The 22079-nt window shown below is 38.3% G+C and overlaps 2 protein-coding genes across 10 annotated transcripts in view; both read right to left on the bottom strand.

The window, feature by feature from the left end:
- The window catches only part of ARB2A (ARB2 cotranscriptional regulator A), a 432252-nt gene that overhangs the window by 103993 nt on the left and 306180 nt on the right, over positions 1 to 22079 (bottom strand). The window contains exon 11 of one of the 9 annotated variants that reach the window (XM_082458187.1): positions 2731 to 6032. The exons of 5 other annotated variants lie outside the window; for them this stretch is intronic. In XM_082458187.1, the coding sequence (XP_082314313.1) occupies positions 6016 to 6032 (17 nt within the window). In that variant the 3' untranslated portion in view covers positions 2731 to 6015. Of the gene's footprint in view, positions 1 to 2730; positions 6033 to 6071; positions 6397 to 8331; positions 8355 to 18659; positions 19235 to 22079 lie in introns of those variants that run through there. 3 more of the 9 variants (XM_082458186.1, XM_082458188.1, XM_082458185.1) reach the window with 3 other exon arrangements.
- Positions 8340 to 18548, bottom strand: POU5F2 (POU domain class 5, transcription factor 2). The gene is given in 2 exon segments (XM_082458228.1): positions 8340 to 17306; positions 17308 to 18548. Coding segments are annotated over 2 exon segments (1014 nt in total). The 5' UTR covers positions 18243 to 18548; the 3' UTR covers positions 8340 to 17227.

The raw sequence follows: 22079 nt of genomic DNA, 5'->3' as shown, positions 1-22079 counted from the left end.
GCTATGGAGAGCGTACTTAATTCAGCCTTAATCAAGGCACTAAGAGAGAATCTCAGAGCTGGATAAGATTATGAAAATCATCTACCTGCCTAATAGCTAAAACAATGAGAGATCCTGAGAAATTCAATAACTGGCCCAGAGCAACATATTGGTTAGTGACTCTGACCTTTCCATACCCACATTGTGCTTTTTTTAGTCCCCTGCAATTATTATGCTCTTCAAACAGAATTGAAGTTAAAATTTTAACTTCTCATTTTCCTACCTGTTTTGTTCCCTTCCTTTAAGGAATGCAGATATAAAGATCCTTTGGTTTCTATTTCTAGCACTCTGAAAATCCATTTGGGTTCCCGGTCTTTAAAAAAGCTCCCTTTTCCATTATCCTTATGCCCTCTTTTCTGATCATTTTAGAGTAGGTTCCTCTCTCTCTCGACCTTCAACACTACAAGAGAGGTGCATCATTTTGTTGTTTGCCCTTACCTACTTAAACCACCATGCGCCCCCTTCTTTTTCAAATCCCTTGGAGATACCCGTGTATGACACTTTGTAAAATCCATCTAACTACTGGACTGCAGACAACAGCTGCATTCTACTACCATCACTTAATCTTCAACTTTATTTCTTCATATCCTTTAATTTTTAGAAACAAAGAACTCTAGAACTGAAATAGGTATTAAAGATTCTTTAATCTCTCCCAAATGTAAGAATTCCTCCCATCAAATTACTGACAAGTGGTCATTGAGCCTTTACTTGAATGCTTCGAAAGATGGAAAGCTCATTAGTTTACAATGTAGTCCATTCCATTTCCCAAACAATACAATCATTATATTGAGCTTATTTAATTCCCGTAATCCACAATCAAAGCTTCCGTCATTAAGTATTCAGGATGTCGTATATGGTTTGGGGTTGAGAATAGCTAAATCATTAAGTCTTCTGTGAGTCCTTTGGTGCCGTCACTTTAAGATCTGCATGCTGTCTACCAGATTTCAAGAGCTGCTCCCCCTGCCTCCTACCCCATGGTACTGAGTACCTACCATCAACTTTACCAAATTATTCGAGGAAAATAATTTAAAATTTTTATCTGGGCCATTTAAAGAAAAATTGAAAATCTTCCGCTGATGCTAATTCTACACTTCTCAAGAAACTGGCCTGTATAATATTTTGGTACCTACTTGGTTATGAGTATGGCAGAAGCTCTAACTTTAACATATTAACTTTTATATTGCTGGAAAACTATATGTCCATGAAAACTTTATTATTATTATTATTTTTTCACTAGAGAAAGCATGTGTTTCCAAGAATTACATTTCAGGCATTTATGATGGACCATCCATGTTTTAGACTTCATTCCTTTTAACTTCATTGATTTACAAGGCCAAGTACCGGACTCACCTTTTAATATTTTATTTTGTGAACCTAACTGAAATGGCAGGCGTATACACAATCTTACCTACATGTGTATGTTATACTTTTGAAATAAACATAATGAAGAACATTATATGTTTAATGTGAACATAGTCTAAGGCCTTGTGGTAAAAGGCATAATTTGGGGAAAAGTGAATAAATAAATAAATATGGTCTATTTTTTAGTGGTAAAATCCTGAAAGTAAGCAAATATGCTAACTCTTTGGGCTGGTTTAACTTTGAGATTCATGTAAAGGGTAGTTTTTAATTTGACAGGTTTGGAAAAGGGGAAGGCGGGAAGCAGAGGGGTGGATCCTAGCGAGGCAGCTCTGTAAGATGAATTGCTATTAGGGCAGAGCGGCTGGTTACAGTAATAGCTGGAAACCATAAGTGTTACAGGCTTTGAAGTCAGTTCAGCTTTGATGTCTTACTCTCATAGTTAATCGTAAGATAGTATGGAAGAGGAAAAAAATAAGACTTTCCAATACTGTCCGTGGTGCCACTGCTTAGGAAATCCTAGCATGAAAAAAGACTGGTGTCTGTGTGAACTTTAAGCAGCACCAGTTTGCTCTCTATTTTGAAAAAGTTTTAAATTACTGATGTGACAATTAAAATTATTTGTCAGTTTGGGGCAAGCACATGGATATGCAAAAACATTCTTACATTTGTCTTTAGAACATGTGAATCAATCGATGGTGAACATGTATTAATGATGATTTGGGGTTGTCACTATGCTAACTACTACTTAGATCAAGTTATACGTATTTGGTTCCCAATCTTGAGGAATTTATCAGCTGAGGACTGAAAACCCTGCCTCGAAGGAACCTTAGGCATCATCTAACCCAAGACTGAAGCCCAGAGAAGCTGGCTTGTTTTGAAAACAAAACATGAAACTGCTAAGTACACCCATACATACACATAAATTAAATAAATGAAGACCAATAGATAGATTGAAATGAAGGGATAAGAGCATCTTGTGAATTTTTGGCTAGAATAAACATTATTGGAATTTCATGTTTAGACAGAGTATTGTGTCCCTAAATCCAGTCATTTATGCATTTTGCCATATTCACAAACTACCAGTACTACAAAAATACTTAGTATTTTCTTTACGTCAATTCACTTTTTCTATTTGCCTAGTCCAAAGCAATAATATCCATTAAAAAGGCTTCATGTGTTATTCATATCTTTTGCTAACATATATTAGAATAAACAAATGACTACTAAAATAAAAAAACAGTTCATCCACAAACCACCAGTAATATGTATATAAAACACTGAGATGGAGGACTCAAAGGAAGAATATATCCTAGTTATTTCTTGTGGTACTTAAATGAGAACTGTGATTTTTAAGTCTGTACTCCTTAAGTTTTAGATGCTATGTGTCCAGTGACCTATGATAACCTGAAATTTAAATTTTCTTTTCTTTAGGTTCATGTGGTTTGATGCTTCCCACTTTAAAACTCTGTTTAGTTATTGGAGCCTGCCTCAGCTTACTTCATGAGTAATAGATAATCTATAGTTTAAAAAACTCTATAATACATATGATAGTAATGATAGTCTGAGACCTAGGTAGTAACATAAAAACGTTGAAAGAGAAAGTTTCCTCTTGACTCTTTCTTCATAGTGCTTATTGCTTTAAAAGAAAAAAAAAAAACACCTTCTAGGTGCAGAAACAATCTTACAGGCATGACTTTACTGGGAAAAGGAAAAGAACAATTAAAGTTCTATGGCATTCCTCTTGTTTTTGTGTCGGTATCATGTAATGAGATGCGGAAGAATCCAAAGCCAGATACTAGAAGAGAGGGGTTAACTACACCTCATGAAAACAAAAGGTTATTCCTCTGTTAAGTTCTTACCCTTTAAGTGCATTAGAGTTGACTGTAAACATAAACAAGAGCCACTGGTGGGCAATTAAATTTGAAGAAGTGGCTCATAAAAAGTGGAATATTCAGTATGTATTAGAATCAGTTACACAACATCTGATTTAACAGTTAGATTTTAAGCGTTCCCTTATAATACATGTTAAATGGTCTCAACAATTCATATTCTGTAATGTAGCAAAATGACAATTTCAATGTAGTCTAAGGCTTGTAGGACAAGAACATTAAAGCAAATTAATCTGTAATCCTTTATCTACGTTACAAGGTTGAAAATCTGCAGGCATTTTTAACAAGAACTTTAAAATGAATTTGCCATTCCCAAAGCCATCTCACTAGACAGGAAAGAGAGCTTGGCATGTGACCAATAAATTATGAGAGAGCAACACCTCGGGGTTAGAGGGCACTGATGGCTTCAACAAATCTCACCAGCTAGGGCAGCAGATTAAGCTGGGGGATAGGGTGCCCTACAACCCTAACCTGCTAATGCCTTTAAATTCTTAAGAATGACCTCTAGTCTGCTCTTTCTTATTAGTTGTTAGTTATACTAATTACAGCTTAACTGGTATTGTTGGTACCAGTTTTTCCCTCAAAAGACATGTAGAGAAAGGTTATCTCTAACAGCTTCCAATAACTTCAGCCAACTTCTGCTGTGCGCATTAGGGGCACTTACCTCCAGCTTTGAATGGGTCTTTTATAGACATCAAAGGAAAGACACTAAAAGCAATGTGTGTTTGTGGATTCTATAAAGCATTTCATGTAGGAAGCTGTAAAAATAAGAACAGTAACTTCTCCTGTGACTAGAACTTTAGAATAGTTTAAAACGAGGTAATTTATTTTTTATGTTTATTTTCAACTTACAGGGGCTGGTGATTTCAAATAGAAGGAGCTAGTTACACCTTAACCACACTAGTGAAGTAAAAATACTTAGCCCGTGAAATACCCTCCAAATTTATAGTATTTAGAAAGGGATAATGAAATTTCTATCATGATCTTTTAGAACTGTTTCAAGTTCAACATTTACATTGATGTTAACCTAACATTATATAGAATTGTGCACAGATTCCAAAGCCCATTTACAAAGATTCAAATACCATCTGTGAAGCTGTAGTAAATTACCCTGTGACATTAATCTTTAAACCAGGCAGTAAATCAGAACAGAAACATACCAAAGAGATTTAAAGCAAGAGAGTCATAACTGAGTTATAGAGATTAATGTAAATAGTTTCACATATAACAGTTGTAGGTTCTCAACATCATGTTGTCTTTGCCTTGAATGAAACATATAAAATTACTTCTAAATGTCAAAAATAAATTATTAATAGCTAAAGGACACCAGTGCTTTTTGTGTATACATATAAAAAAAAAAAACCCCAAACCTGTGAAAATGATGGCTGAGAAGCATTGTTAATCTATGTGTGCTCTGAGTTAAAAATACAATAACAAAACTTCAATTTTATACAATAGACACATTAGGGAGTGTCTATTAATGTTAAAAAAAGAAACTTAGTTTTACAAAAGGGAATCTTCATATCAAACCTAGTGTTCTTAAAAGATGCTGACCAACAGAATTTTGACTTAGACGAAACCCTTTGGGAAAATGAAGACATAATTATAAGAGCGCTGTGTGTCATCAAACCCAAAATGCCACTGATGTTAAGATTCATCATTACTCCAAGTACCACTTAGAAAAAACACTGCCAATTAAGCTATGACACAATGCTTTCTTATCACATTGACTGCAAGATATATTTCAACTTTAGGTAGTTAAAATTACATCTTGTAATCACAATGAAATATAATAAATTGACTGGTCTATCAATATATTTAATGAATAAAATTTTTTGTGTGAGAGAACTATCTAATTTTGAAATATAGTCACTAGGTTATATTAAATACTTTTATTGTATATAAAGCATTGAGAGGACATTGACCATACATTTTCTATCTTCTCTGAGGACAGAAGAAGAGGAAGAGCAACTGATGCATTAGTGATTTCAGTTTGCTTGTCTAATTTGTTGATTTACTATTGATAGCAAACAGACTGCAAGAACCTATATTATTTCAATTGGATATAAAAATAATTTATGAATAACAAAATAGATCCTAGATTTTTATTTTTCACTGCAATTTAAAAAATAAAGCATAATATATTTTTCTGTGAGAGTTGAGGGACAATTTTTCCAGAAGTCTAGAACCCTAGTAATCCCCCCCAATTTCTATAAAATAGATTACTACAATAGATTATTATATGTTAGAAGATAAATACCAAATGAAAGTATGACCAAGAGAGAAATTAAATACTGGGAAAAATAACCCCCAAATACCAGCAGCTCTCCCTTGAAAAGATTAATTTGGGTGTATCAATGGATAAAGTAGGATGAATAGGAAGAACTAGTGGACTGTCTGTGTACGTTCAAGCGTTAAAACTGGCCTATGGTGCAGATGCTATTAAGCTATCTTAGGACATAGGTGAGTAAATGCCACTCTAGGACCCAAAAGTATTGACGGGAGTGAATACCGCTGCAATTAGGCCCTCTGCATAGTGGCACACAGGAATCAGTAACAGCAAAATGACCCAGGGCGAACTATTACAGAATCACAAACTTGAATAACAGTCTGCTGATGGATCAGTTCAAGTGTTCAAAATGTAGAATCTTCTTGTATTTAGTTATCCCACATATTCTCTTCTCTCTGCATCAGATCACATAAGCATCTGATTGTGGCAAGTACATTAAATCTTCCAAGAACCTAGAGAAACTGACACAACGACAACTGTAGTGGATGTATCCAAAATCCTTCTTTGGGGAAGCACTCTTCAACTCATATAGCCCTTTGTGGGGCTCCCAGGTACAGTGTCCTGCCCCAGTGCCAACAGCATCATAGATATGGCTGACCCAGACTGGGTCAATCACAGCCAGTCTGGTCCTACTCCTCAATCTCTTTGGCTTCAGTGCTGAGTTCAGGGATCATCACAGTACTCCAGCAGGACCGATCAGAGTTTTCGCTAAGATTCTTATTTGGATGCTAGAGCTTTTCCTCTGGGGTAATGCTGAATAGAAGACGCTGCAACTGCTTGTAGCCACCCTCCTCATCTATGTGAAGAGAGCCCTGTCTGCAAGCAAGAAAGAATGAGGCCAATAGGCAAAGAAAAGTAGAGAAGGAGATGGAGGGACAGTCTCGGTAACAGAGTTTGAGCCCCAGAATCTAGCAGTACCAGAAGTAGATCTAACCCTGGGTTTTCCCATTTACATTAATCAATAAATGACTGTTTTTGTTTTGTTTTCTTTTTTTTTTTTTTTTTGGTTTTTTTTTTGTTCGTTTGTTTGGTAAGCAGCTTGAACTGGACTTACTAACTTGAAAAGAGTCTGTACTAACACGGTAATTGAAAAGGGCAGATAATATTCTACTCTTTTTTTCCAACTTCTATAAAACGTGAAACTGATACTTATGTGTGCATATTTGAATTCATACATTCATTTGAATCTGTAAAATTACTACATAGTAAATTTTAATAGTAGCATTTTTTTTAATGTTAATACATGTTTAAGGGCAAGAAGTTTCTGGATTATCCATGTAAGTGCTACAGGTAACTGAAAGGGTAAAACAAAGTAATTCATACTGAGTTTTCTAATACTTTAAAATAATGAAGGGAGGAGGGCAGTGGGAGAGGAGAAGTAATTTATTCTCCTGATGTTTTTCTAGGCACAATTAAAAGTAGTTTGCATTTGCTGAGACCACAAGAGTTTGGTATTGGGGCAAAGTGGCACAGAAACGTACTGGGAAACAAGGGAAAGCTAGCCTAAGACCATGGTTTTGTTGCAGATAATGCCCTGAATATACAATTCACTCATAAACAATTGAGATCTAGGCGTAGCTATTTCTCTTGGTTAAGAAAGCCTTGGACAACAAATGCTTTTCCAGAATGAATTTTCATGTTGCTTGAACTATAACATGTAAACCACTTTAAGAACTGACTGGAAAATAACTGTCATCTGGCATTATGATTCGTACAAGCTATATTCCATTTCAAGTTGAGTTATAAAGAACTCCAATAAAAATGTCTCTGTGTTCTCAAAATAATTACTTATCTCCCACTTTCTAAATATCCTTATCAAATCCCAACATAGTTAACTTTTAGAAGCCTTACGTTTTTAGGCTCTCTGCCTTCTAGCTGTTCTCAGTTGATGGTAAGGGCCTGAAAAGACAATTGCCCAATGGAATGCCCCAAACGTGAGTCCGCTACCTCAAGCAGACCTCTCAAAATTATTCACCTAACAACTGTTTCCTTATACATACTTTGGGGATTTTCAGAAGTGACCTAAATTCATAAGAAATAGATCTATCAGTGCTGGATCCTAATAGATTTTTGGCGTGTCTTCAAAACTTGTCTGCTGAAATAAGCTAAAAAGTGTCACTCAGTATTTAAGGACAAAGCAAGGGTGTCAAGACTTATGCATTTATTGATGGCTTCTGACACTGGTGAGTTTGCATGATTTGGGAAAAAAATTTAATCTTGTTCAACATCTACATTGGCGCTAAGGACTCATTTTAGAAAGTTTTGTAAAGATTACTATATATATTAAAGCATTTCAATATTCACAGATGGAAGCAACATTGGACTTAATAACTGAAGATCTATAGGCCTTAAATTTTATTTAAAAAAGCATTATTAAGCATTGCATTGCTCTTTATGCCTTGCTAAGTACTTCTCAAAAATTCTTATGAGAGTTTTTGCTTGCTTGTTTGTTTTCTGGTTCTCAGAGTGACTCTGTACAGGAATATTTCAGTCATCTTTATTTCATATGAGGATAAAACACAGATGGATTGATGATTTATCTTAAGTCAGTTGCTTGTTATGCACACTTACTGATCTCTGTCCCTGGTATCATGCCAGGCACTCTCTTGCATCTGGAGCCATGGGCAGGGACAGAATGACCATGTTCCATGACAGTCAACAAGGTTTCTCATCAGATTTTTTTTTTTTTGCGCACAAAGGCAACTAACTTAAGACACTGTCTTTGGTGTCTGATGGTTTTTTCAGTTAAACTCTTCCCTGTGTTTCTTACGATACTGCAATAAACATAAAGGTTCTGATTAACAGCTTTGTATCAATAAGCCTAGTGGAGACAATGACTCTTGAGAAGAATAGGACAGTGGATCTGCCAACCATTAATTTTTCTAGATTTGCTGATCAGTAGTACAAAGGCAAACCATCTGGAAGCTTTATGCCAGTACAAAATTATTTTATTTCCTGGAAGAAAGGCCTTCAGAACCTTGGATCTTAGTATTAAGACTTAGGCTATTTACTTTCTGTAAGTCAATATAAGAACCAGTCACCTGAAGAATGATTGTGTGTCTTAAATGACAACAACAAATCAACAGAGGTACTACAATTAAAGAGATTATCTCTTGTGTTGTTCAATGTCTCCTTAAGATTGATATATTCATCTGTAAATTTAATGTTGAGAAAATATTTTTCTCAATGCATTTTGAAAGATTCATGTAATTAGCTTCACGTACTGAGAACTATGTAACTTTTTGCTCTGGCTATCAGAATTTTAGCCACTGCATTTAACTCTCAATTGCAGTAACTAATCACAGCCTAGATTTCTAGTCAAAAGCAAGTCCTTTCACTTTTTCTCCCATTCTTGACTTTTGGTCTCCCCCATCCCTCTTCTCACACCCTCCACTTAACAACTCCTAGTTATCTTTCAAGTCTTACTTAGCTCCAGTGGTCCCTGCTCTTAACGGGACAGGTACCCCCCACTGAGTTATGTGCTCCTTCCTCTGGGTTGTTCTTTTGTCCTTTCCTCTAACCCTGGCCATGGATGAGGTGATCCTTGATTTTTCTCACTCCTTTCCTCTACTCAACCTATGTGTACCTGTGTGTCTAATTCTGATCTTTAGTGCCTAGCCCTTAATAGGCGCTTAGTAGACATTTAACCACCAAGGAAGTATAGGTTATAATAAGAATTATACCCTATACTTATAAGACTGTGAGGATGTAGAAGTGGAGGAAAAACAGGAGTTGGTTTGGGGCCACAGCAAAGATTTCTGGGAGATGGACCAAAGCTGGATGCTGAGCATTATTCCTTTTGCTTGCCATGTTCTGGTGTAGCACCTTTGATCTACATAGCTCATATTTTACAAAATGTATTTAAAATATGAATATTAGTATGTACATGCACATGTTTTTTCGAAGAGCAAGTGAGAAACCAAATCATTGCTTTATTTATACTTTCAAAATTTAATAATATTTGCAAGAATATTAGCAGCATAAAATATGTGCAGTCAGATAATATAATTTAATGTACATGCATATTTGTGATTAGGACAGGTAGAGTTTTATGGGTGAGTCTTAGAATGCATATGGAGGTAAACATGCTAATGATTTATAAGATGTTCCACTGAGTAAATGGAATCATTGTTGTCCTCATTAAAACAATGATAGAAAATTTATACGTGCTTTTTAGTAGAAAGTGGTATTTCATTTACATGTGGTTTTATTTCTACCGCAGTATCACTGGATCAACTGTGAGAAAATATTTAAATCTCACAAATTCAAGCACCTTCTGTTTCCTAAACGTTCACATGGTGTATATATGTGCTCAGAGAATGTTCACCAAATAAACTGTTCACTGACTAATGAAAGAAACTCCGTTTAAAAATAAAAATGATACAATTTTTTTATGGAGTGTGCCATTTCTGGAAACTCAAATAAAAAGGATAAAGATTCTTTCACTTCTCATTTAAAAGCATAACATTCTTGTTAGTATTTTACTTAAAATTTCTTGGCCCGGAAGACAAAAATTTACGGCATTAGATTCACTACTTTAATGATGTGACACAGAAGCAAAAACATTCTTTTCTACCTATGGCGTTGGTATGATTGCCTTTTTAGGAGAGAAAAGAACAACACAATAAATCCCTGTATGGTAAGTCTCTTCCCACATCTTTAGTTTAAACCTCAAAGGTAATACATATTTAGCAAGCAGACTGGTACCATAAAAATATGTTTGAAATGTGGTAATCATTTATAACATTTGCATGCATTTAATGACTTATGATTACAGAAAGAATGATTTACATTTCGCATACTGAGAAAACTTACTCAGTGTCTACTTAGATTTAGCAATGCTCTTAAAACCATTTATGAAAACAACCAGTGTCTAAACACTTGCTATCAGCTGTTTTAGCTCTGCTTTTCATAAATATAAGACAATCACAACAAATTAAAGGCAACTCACTTGACTGTCCTGTTACATTAGCTTGAAGAAATTAGTGGCTGGTAATGCTTAGCAGAAAGTGACAGTGCTTTCTCAATAGGCTCACATAGCAATTTTTCTGGGGAAAGTAAGAATCATATCTTTATCAAAATATCCAAAATTTTCTTCCTAAGATAATGCCATTCAATCTCACTGATAAAAGTACAATTGTTGTGCTCCTAAAATAGATAGAAATAAGTAGCTACTGTAATTCTTCAGCCCATAAAGTCATTTGTTGGGAGGGAAAAAATGTTATTTTTCTTGAAATTTTCTGATGAGTTACCCTGGATTGGTGATATTACCTATGTGAATGACCTAGAGACAGAACGCAGATCTGGGGCTGCCTGGCTCCACGGCTAATGCTCTTTCCTTTCCATCACACACCTCTTATTTAACTCCTTGGCAAGAAAAAATAAACAAGTCTCTCTGGGTTCCTACATCCTCCCCCCACAGCACCCACCTGTATTTTCTATCAGGAGTGGTAGATGTCACAGGTTGAATTGGGTTCCCCCCCTAATTTATATCTTGAAGTACTAACCCCCAGTACCTCAGAATATGACATTATTTGGAGATAGGGTCTTTACAAAGGTAATCAAGTTAAAATAAGGTCATTAGGGTAGTCTCTAATCCAATATGACTTGTGTCCTTATAAAAGGGGGAAAGTTGAACACAGAAAAATGTATAGAGGAAAGACAATGTAAAGAGACAGTAAAGAGAAGATAGCCACCTACAAGCCAAGGAGAGAGGCCTGGAACATATCCTACCCTCACAGCCCTGGAAAGAACCGACCCTACCCATACCTTAATCTTGGACTTGGAGTCACCAGAACTGTGAGCCAATAAATTTCTGTTTCTTAAGCCACTCAATCTGTGGTACTTTGTTATGGCAGTCCTAGCAAACTAATACAGTAGGTTTTGGACAGAAAAGCTAGAGTTCAATGAAGAAATAGTATGAATGAAGGCAGGACTGGGCTTGCATTTGGGAGAGACAACTGCGATCACAGCAGGAGATCAGGAAGGAAAGGTTTAAGTGGTAATCACAGTATGAGGAACAATGTCACCCTCCTCTGTCCATTCCCATCCTCTATATCCTTGTGGCCTCCATATTCAATCTGTGGTACATTGTATCGTTCTTATTCATGGAGACTCATACAATTATTATAGGCTAGAAACAACTTCAGAGATCACTCCTTTCAATTATATAACATTATATGGGTTTTCAGAAAGTCTTTACCTAAATCCTTCAAATCAAAACCTTATCATCTGTTCCCTTACCTAGTTGTTATTTGACAGCTAAGGAAATGAACTTTATAATTGTCTTCCAATTATTACAATTCCAAAAGTCATTTCCCAATGTTAGATAGTATGTTTTCTAGCAACTGAGACTATTGTCTTTTTCTGTTCTTTCATTTATTCAGTTTTGGCTATCGATCGATGAGCACGATTTCACTGTGTGAAGTTTCCTAGGATGCAAAAGAGCGATTTATGAGCTATAAATAAAGCCCAGACAAGGTACAGTGAAAACACAATGGAGAGAAAAATTATTGGGTGCCTACTGTATAAAAGGGAAGTCCTAGGGGTTTCTTTTTATATAACCTAATTTTATCTGTTTATCAACTCTCTCACCCTGTGGATTGCTAGACATATTTCACAGATGAGAAACTGAGGCTGAAAGAAGTCATTTCAAGTAACAGAGATGGTAGGTTACTGAGCTGAGATTTGAACCCAGAAAAGCCTGTCTTCCAAACTATGCCATGGCTATGGGGCCATACTTCCTCTGGCTTAGAATATTTGTTAACAACTGATGTTATCAGAGGCAATACTCATGTAACAGGAGGGCTACAACTCTAAATCTAAATGAAGACCCCTGACACCTGACACCTCATCATATTTATCATGAGTTGTCATCACGTGCTTATTTGTTTACTGTGGACACCTCAGCGTATTTTAAGCACCCTGAAGGTCAGGATGAGCCTCTTTTGGTCACCATTGCATCTTAAGCACCTAGGGCACAGCCTGTTATATAAGGTACTCAATTAATATTTGTTGAATAGCTACATTAGCAAATAATTGAATCTAGCTTAAATTTTAATTAGGCTGCTGTTACGAGCTGAATTTTATCCCACAAAAATTTATATGTTGAAGTCCTAATCCCTAGTACCCCCAAATGTGCCCTTATTTGGAGATAGGATCTTTACAGAGATATTTAAGTTAAAATGAGGTCAGTAGGGCAGCCCTAATCCAATGACTGGTGTCCTTCTAAGAGGAGGGAATTAGGACACAGATATGTACACGGGGAGACAATGTCAAGAGACAGGGAAAAGGAGGCTGTTTACAAGCCTGAAACAGAGATCCTTCCCTGATAGCCCTCAGAAGGAAGCAACTCTGCAACACCTTGATTTCAGACTTCTAGCATCCAGAACTGTGAGAAAATAAATGTCTATTCTTTGAGCCACCCAAGCTGTAGTACTTCGTTATGGAAGCCCTAGAAAACTAATATGTGATATACTGAAACTAATTCTCTTTCAGTAAAAAGGTGTATGTTAAGATTTGCCCACTACTCAGTCAATGATATCCAAAGCTTTACAGCTGTTCCAGGAGCATTATCATCCATTCTAAGACAACAGTTCAACTTAATGCATCTTATACACTGCCCTGGCCAGTTCTGAAAGAAGGTCTATACCATGCATCCCAGAAGGAAGACTAATTATTAAACAATAGAGTTACTACTTTGGCAAAGAAGAAATGATATGTTAAACAGGTTGTACAGATTTAGAAGAGAACATTGATTTTAAAATCAATGGAAGGCCTCAATTTTTCCTTTTCTGACCATAGTCTTTGGCAGGCAGTCAGTAGAAGAGTCAATAGCGATAAGTGAAGTTGGTTTGCATTTCGAATTTTGTTGGAAGCTGGGGGAAGGAAACCTAAGAAACGCAAGTTCAGTGCCAAAGTAGCTGATTTTGCCGTTAGGAGAATTCACAACAAGGCTCACAGCTAAAAAGTGAGGTGGCAGAGCAGCAGCCTAGCATACCTACCCGCTGGGTTCTTTTCTGGAGGCAGCCCCTTAGGTAAACCATACAGTCTCCCAAAGCTTCTTGTCACGTTTCTCTTCACTGGTGTAACCACGATAACGCTAATGCCTTGTTTTGAGGATTCTACTGGGTATTGGGGTAGATTTACTTCATGACAGTTCATCTTTCAATTGGCTGGGGCTAATTGTAATCACAGGAACTGACCCGCCTTCAAATCTAAAAATCCACAGATCTCATTTATATTCATTTGGTTTCTTCAAACATGACAAGTAGGGAGAATTCTACCGTGATAAAATCAGGATTTTGATATTTTCAAATGCTTTTTTAAAATTGAAAAGTAAACATCCAGGAACATGAAAATGATTTGGGCTTATATTATATTCTAAATGTAGGTTAACTACACTGAGGTATATAAACACTCTAATTGTAATTGTAAATTACCATGTTGTGCAGGAAAACAGACATATGGCAGGTATCTTCATTCACTGAGCTACACTACAGCTCTTTAACATTAATGGACATCTGATTAAAAAAACCCTAATTTTTAGCAATGCCTTTCCAACTGATATGTCCCAATACTCCTCTGTTTAGAGAATTGCCTTTCTTTTACAGAAACTACAAATCTGACTAAAAATGAAAAGGCCAGATTTATTATTCTAAAATATTGTTTTATAATGAGAAATTACCATTTAGAGACAAGAAAGACTAGAGGAATGAATATTTTTAGGAATCCTAGATTTTCTGGAGTCTTCGTTTAGATATAGTTCTTGGATTTTTAAACTGTGTAATACATACAGCAAATTTTTAAAAAAATCACCAGTAATACCTATTATATATATTTTTTCCTGTAATATACCTTTTTCCTTAAAAAATAAAAAAATGACATCATATAGTTTAATAAATTGTTTTGCCTCACTCAACAATCTTTTCTGAACTGTTTGTCAATTTTTACCCTATATGGTGTTCCTTTTTATTTATTTAACCCTTTGTTGAACGTTGTTTCTAACTTTTCAGTGTTAAAATTTTTTTAAAAATGCTGATATCACCCTTATCACTAAATTTTTGCATACATATAACAATTATTTTCTTATAAACATTATTTAAAAGTTGAAATGATGGGCCAAAGGAAAAGCACATTTTAAAAACTTCCCATATGAATTACCCAATAGCCTTTCATGAAGGTTGTACCAATTTACATGACCACAGATGGAACAGCCAAATACTTGTTTCTTTTATTTTGTTCATCACGACCACAACACTGTGTTCAAATTATTGTAGTTTCATAACATCTGGTAGAACAAGGCCCTAACGCTTTACCTTCAAAATTTCCATATTTCCCCAAGTTTCATTCTTTCAGTTTAGAATCACTTTGTCAAGTAATACTCCCATATTTCACTAGGATTTTATTGGAATGGAATTGTAGTTTTCATTGTAAAAACATTGTTCTACATAGATAATACAATTTTGTACCCTAAAAAGAATTCATAAATGGATTCTGCCAAGGAAATCAGTACTGTTTAGTAAGTACTATTTCTAGAAGAAAGTACTATTTCTAGAAGAAAGTCATAAACAAAAGTGGCCATTCTGAAAAATAAATCCCTATGACACAGTTTTAGTATAATAAACAATGATGTATAGTACACACATTTTAAAAATATGAAATAATAGAAAACAGATGCTATTTTAAGAGCAGGATAACGTTTTGGACTAAGGAAGGATCTCCTAACACCTCAAGTTTTCTTAGACAAGAAGTAGGAATACTTCTAGGGAAAGGAGAAATTGTTCTTTATGATAAGAATCTAATTAAAGTGCCAAGGAATGATAAAAGCACAAGAACAATAAAGGCAATAATCAATACAGTATTTGGTCTGAATTTGAAAGACTTATGTAAGAACTGATTCAGGGCCTTTATACTGTACTGGCTAGAGATACCCAGAAAATACAGACTTGAAGAAAACCAGGAATTACCTATTACCATCTTACTCAAAAGTAAGATGGCCAATGGGAAGGTGTTGCTTAAATTCTAAAATCGTAGATCTACAGAGTCATGGTCCCCATTGAAAACGTGATGAAGGCTACCATCACCATCTTTGAAGAAAATGCACATATGTACAAACACGCTATTCTGCTTATACTTCAAAGAGGTTTGGCATCTTCAGGTTAAGAATACCTGCCTTGTCAAAAGGAAATACAAGTTAAAGGAAACATTTGATACAGAAATTTTCAGAATGATGGCAAAGATCCCATTGAGTGAGTGGTTGGAATTTATGTTTTTAACTGAGGTAGGGGAAAATCTGGCAAATATTGAAGACTTTGGACTGTTGTTTGGAACCTGCCTCTACTAACTCCTCCCCTGAAATTGTTCTAAGACATGTACCCGTGACATCTTTGTTAGTGAAATGATATAGCTTACTTGATTTATGTTATCTGATCTCTGACATTTGACACTGTTAACCACTGACAACATACTCTTGGTTTTTTGAAGTTTGGCTCCATTTTCACTAACCTACGTGTCTTGACAGTGCTCTATTTTCAGACATTGACGAGAGGAAGAAATACACATTGGAAGAAACCAGAAGAAACTAGAAAAAAGCAATTAATAAAAATAAGAGCTAAAATTAAATAATTAGGAAATAAAAACAGTAAATAGGATTAAAAATAAAAAACTTGTTATTTGAAAATACCTGTAGATAAATTCTTTGTAAGACTGATTAAGGAAAAAAGTAGAGAAAAAAATGGACAAGATTAGTAAGCAAAAAGAATACATAAACTCAGATATAATATATGGTGATAGAATTATAAAACCATAAATATTACATGGAGGTGTACGGCAGCAGGTGTGACAACACAGAGGGATTAATGACTTCTGTTTAGTATACGATGACCCATATTGACCAATGTAGAAGTAGAAAACTGGAAAAGACCAATTTCATGGAAGAGATTGGAACAGTGATTTAAGATGCACCACTGCAAAAGCCACCAGGGAGTTGGATAGTTGGATCAACTATCACAAGTATCCTCTACAAAGCATTTCTGAGCTCAAAAGAAAGTAAGGGAAATTCCCAGGGAATAAACCAAACGGCGCTGGAAAAGTGAATTAGAAAAAAACACATCTTTCAAGAAAAGGGGGAGAACAAGCAAACTCTTGTGTTTCAACAAGGGCTCTGGGTAGGCTCTATGTACTCTTTTCCTGTCCCATCCTCAAACCCTCCCCTGGAGGCAACAATTATCCTGGACTCTGTGTTCACACAAAGTTCTGCTTGGTTTTGATAGAAATAATATACTGACATACTCTTCTGTGACCTGAGTTTTTCACTCAATGTTGTGTTCATTAGAATATCCCTATGTTTACTGATAACCACTAGGAATAAGAGACACAATTACTTTTCAATTAATAAACAGAGAGAAACAAAATATCCAAAACCATCTATGTTTTGGAATGTACGTTAAAGCCAATGCTAGGGAAAAACAACACAGCAGTAAACTTCAACCCCCCTCCCCAAATTTTCCTAAACAGCTCCCATCCCTCGCCCTTACGTATTCTTAACTTCTTTAGACAACTAATGGAGAACTTAATGCTAAAAGCCTTTAAATGAACCCCAGGGACCCGTTTCCCTGGGTTGGCCCTCCCCAGAAAGGCAGGCCCCTCAGCTGGAAAGCCTGGGGAGGCTCAGGGTGGTGGCCGGGGCAGAGAGGAGGGTTCCTCCCGCAGTGAAAGGGGCAGGGGTACAAAGGTGTAAAGTAGGGTCCCCCATAATGGGGGGAACAGAAATGGAGTCCCGATGTCAGGGGAAAGCACACTGGTCCTCTTGGGAGAGGAGGTCCGACAGTCCCCACCTCCGCCAGTGGGGAGAAATCATTGCTTGGCCGACTGCCCATCTTGCTCCGGTTATGGAACCAAACTCGGACCAAGTCCTCCTGCAGCTGGAGCTGCCCAGCGATGCAGCTGATCTGCTGGGGTGTGGGCTTCTGGCACTGCAGGAAGAGTTTCTCCAGGCTGCTTCCGATGCGTCTCTCCCTGTATGCCCGTCTGCGCTTCCGAGCCTGCTGCAGGATCGTCTCCATTTTGCGTAAGCCCACAAGGTTCTCCATGTCCACTTGCTCCAGCCACATCTTCAGCAGCGGTCGCAGCTTCCACATGTTGGCGAGGCTCAACTGCTGGGCCTCGAGGCGGCAGATGGTCGCCTGGCTCAGCGCCTTTCCAAAAAGAGCCCCCATGGCGAACCCCACGTCGGCCTGAGAGTACCCCAGGGTCATCCTCTTCTGCCTCAGCTCCTTGGCCAGCTGCTCCATCTCCTTCTCTGCGGCCGAGGTGTCTTCTGGCAGCGCCAGCGTCGGGATGCACTGCAGGACGAGGCCAGGCCCGGGGAAGGCGACCTCAGAGGGTCTTGGGAACCAAGCGCTCACCTCGCCAGCTCCGACACGGGGCCGGCAAGGCATCATCTCATCCCGGAATTCGCACGGCGGGGGACCTGGGGACAGCGGCCACACCTCAGGGCCTGGGCACATCCCCGGCCTGACCCCTGGCAGGACCATCAGCCTGCCGGGGGCCGCCTGGGCTCTCAACCCGATCGGAGTGTCAGCCCGCACCGGCACTGGCCCTGCGGGCCTGTCGCCACCAGTGCCCGGCACGGGGAAGTTTGAGGGCCTGTGTCCGGCCATGGAGTAAGACCGCTCCCGAGCAGGGAGTCTGGTAGAAACCGACGGCTCTCGAGGCTTCAGAACAACCACCAGCCTCGCCCTCGAGCCCCGCCCCCCAGTGGGCTGAGATAGCGGTGCAGGCGGGAGAAACTGAGGCTGAGGGTGTGTATGGGAGCAGGCGGGGAAATCTGGTAGATCCTACTGATGACTGCCTGGTCCCCAGGGTTAAGGGAGGGGCTCCCCTACCCTGAACTTTGCTTCCAACTCCTTCCGAAGTGCAAGTCTCTCTCTTGAGCTTTGCAGCTCCGAGCTGTCTGGGATCCCTTAGTCATTGCATCCATCCTCTCCCTGAAGGGAACCTAGGTGTTTCCTTTCAGCTCTTCAGAACACTGGTATCTAATCTCTTTCCTCCACGTAATCTGAATGACCGCTTCAGGCTTCACAAATATTTGTTAAATATCTTTATGCCAGTTTTTTTTTTCTCTTTATGCTACCCCTTCACTCATTAACTGTCCCCTCACTGCTATCTTCATGGTCACAAGTACTGCCAACGTCTTTCCACTGCACATCTTCAGTCCCTGTGCCCTAGGAAACCTAAGCATGCCTGCCTGAATTTCTAGTTCACATCAGTTTACTGTCAGATTCGGTCCCCCACCCCTGCACTTTGTCAGCTTCCACCCTCACTGGGGCCAAGTTTCCTGACTAATTCCACGTTTGCCCCACCAGTCCTTCAAGTCCTTTGCTCCCCATCCTACCTCAGCTTCCTGGTCCGGAGTTTCCACATACAACAGAGGCCTGTGTGTTTCGTCTTTCTCCCCTCTGGAGACAGGTCTCTGGACTGGCCCCGCCTGCTGTTCCCCACTGAGGACACTCCTTGCAATACCTTACTCACCAACATCAGGCTCCCCTATCCCTGACACCTCTCCCATCAGAGACCCAGGGGTCTTAGAATATTTGTCCCTCCATCATGTCCCCGGCTCGGGTAACCAGTCCTAGGCCCTGGGTGGAGAAAGCTAAGGAGGGAAGGGGAAGAGAAGATCAGACCTCAGGCTCAAAGCTTCCAAGGAGGAGCTTTAGGAAAGAAGAGAGGACAGTGATCTTGGCTGGATAATCCCAGCCTCCTGCCCTTTCACTCTCCAGCTCAACCATGATGAGGCTCTACTTTACCCACATCTACTGGAACTGCTCTTGATGAAGTCATTGGGGACCTTCCAACTGTCAAATCTGACGGGCTTTTCAAAGTCTTCATCTTATTAAACTTCTCTGCAGTATCTGACAATGCTGACTACTCTTCTTGCGCCTCTGTTTTAAATTCCATGAAACGCTGGTAACAGTCAAACCTGTATTTCAGCCTTGACTTTTCTTTTAATTTCCAGTCTGTATTTCCCATTGCCCCAAATCAAATTCATTATATGCATTTCTAAGCCTGCCGCTCCTCTAAGGTCTCCCTGAGCTGGTTGATGGCATTATCACCCACTCAGTCACCCAAACTGAAACCCAGGAATTGTTCTTGACCTTTCCCATGCTCCGTAGGGCATCAAATCTTCCATTGTGGGTCTCCTGAAACAGCTGAGCTCTATGATCTCCTCTCTAGCCTCATCTTTACTGTTTTAATTTAGGCCAAATAATTTCTCACTTGCATTATCATAATAACCTTACAATTGGTTTCTTCTGCGTCTCCTTTCAAGTTTATCTTTCATACCTGTGCTAGAGGTAATTTCCCCCAAACCAAACCAAACCAAACCAAAACAAACCTAACCAAACCCAACCAAATGAAAAAAAAATCTAACCATGTCATTTTTCTCTTAAATTTTTTCAAAATCGACCTCCTCTTTCCCCAGTCAACAAGGTGGGCATTCAAAATCCTGAGTATGGAACACAGTGTTTTTCACCATCTGGCCCCCTCTTCCTTCCTTTCCCAGCCTCATCTACCACATTCCCCCAAGCTCTCTGCACCCCCAGCTTATTCCATCCATGCTCAGTGAGAATACTTCACTTTGTAATAAAGATGCCACAATTTTTGTGGCTATTATGCTTTTCTTCATGCTGCTCCTTCTATCAGAAACAGCTTCCCCTGCTTGTTGGTCTCATTCTCTCATATCATTCAAGATTCTGCTCAAATGTCACTTCATTAGAGAAGCTTTCCCTGACCACTCTTCCTAAAACAGCAACCCGTGTCACTCTCTGTTCCCTTTATTAACCTACTTGTTTTTTTATATTAACAGGTACTGCCACCTAATATATAATTATTTATCTCTCTGTTTATTGTTTGTCTCTGTGCTGCCAAGAGAGCAGGGATTTTGCCTAGTTCACTGCTATGTCTACAGGGCCCACAACTGTGCTTGGCTCAGTAAACATTCCTGAGTAAATGAAGTGTGCTGTATTTCCAGTCACCTTTAAGTCACAGTTTAGAGGACACTTTATGGTGAGACCTTCCCCCAGGCAGAGTTAATTAATGCTTTTGTGGCCCCCTCCTTGTACTCGATATATATTTTTACTGTAACATTTATCAGTAATTACTTATTTTATGTCTCTGTCTTTCCAGCTAGGTACTTAGGGGCATGCATGTAGATGTTATACAGCCTGGAACATAATAGAACCCTGAGTGATACACTGCTCAATAAATGTTTGCTGAATGAGTGAATGAATCCTCACTTCTACAGTCCTGAGAGTGAAGTACATTTAGTTTCAGTTTAACAATGAGAAACTTGACCCTACCAGGTGCCTCTCCATACTTTCTCTCCTGTACTAGAACAGGCCCTTATGTAGATGGGGGTAGTAGTACTATGAGACTAAATTCAACTCAACACTATAGAAAATAAGGTTGTAGAAATGGCCTTGAAGCCATGGTAGAGGGAGAAAGAATCAAGAAATCACTGTCATCTCTACAGGCTGTGTATCTGATTATTTGTTTAATGCCTGCATCTCCACTGCAATCCTGGCTAGAATATATGCTGGTAAAGAGCAAGGTCCTTGTCTGTCTGGCTTATTGCTAGATTCTCAGCACTTGGAACTATACTTGGCACAAAGTGGGAAGTCAAGAGATATCTGTTTAATGTTAAATAAATGAATCTCTGCAGCATTAATGGTGAGAAGACTTCCACATTTGCCTTGGGTTATGTTTTAAGATGACAGTCTATGAAAAACAGTCTGCAATATACAAAATTTCACTGCTATCTATTCTTTCTAAGTATACCTACATGCTGTTTTTTCAATATTCCAAAGCAACCAGTGCCTGCTAAACACAATGAAAGGTGGATCACAAAGAGAATAAAAGACAACAATTATATAAGTTAAGGCCCACATAGTGAAACCAGCCCATTTGCAAAAGAAAACCACAGAGAAATGCTTCATAAGTTGTCTAAAAACAATAGATGAGTAAAAATGTTTTTAGTGAATTGGAAAAAGTGAGGAAAGCTTCATTATATTAACTGAAATAAAACACAGTAGCTAAAAACATTTACTAAATTAAAAAGTAAGGGTATATGAACTTGATGGGTTTTAAATTAACTTGGATACTCTCAATTAACGTTGTCTCTGTACTTGGTCGGATCTCATCTGCCACTGTGCCTATCTCCTGGTTTATGTATACGTGTTATTGCGAATAAAACCCCATATTCTTAAGAGAAGTCTTGACACCTCCTTAAAAGTATATTTAATGTGCTATAGAAATGGGGTGATCAGGGGAAAAAAGCAGGAGCATATTTGGTTGGAACAGAAATAGGGATCAGGGAAGGCAGGTGATGGGAATGCCCAAGACAACCAGCACTGTTTGGGCTGGGGCGCTTGAGAGGCTAATCCATCACCTTCAACAAACCCTGAGACCCCTTAGTAAGTGATTAGATTACAATGTAAGAA

This window comes from Balaenoptera physalus (genome assembly GCF_965194825.1).
Source record: "Balaenoptera physalus genome assembly, chromosome: 3".
NCBI classification, from domain to species: Eukaryota; Metazoa; Chordata; class Mammalia; order Artiodactyla; family Balaenopteridae; genus Balaenoptera; species Balaenoptera physalus.
This window is presented reverse-complemented; position numbering and strand designations above follow the sequence as displayed.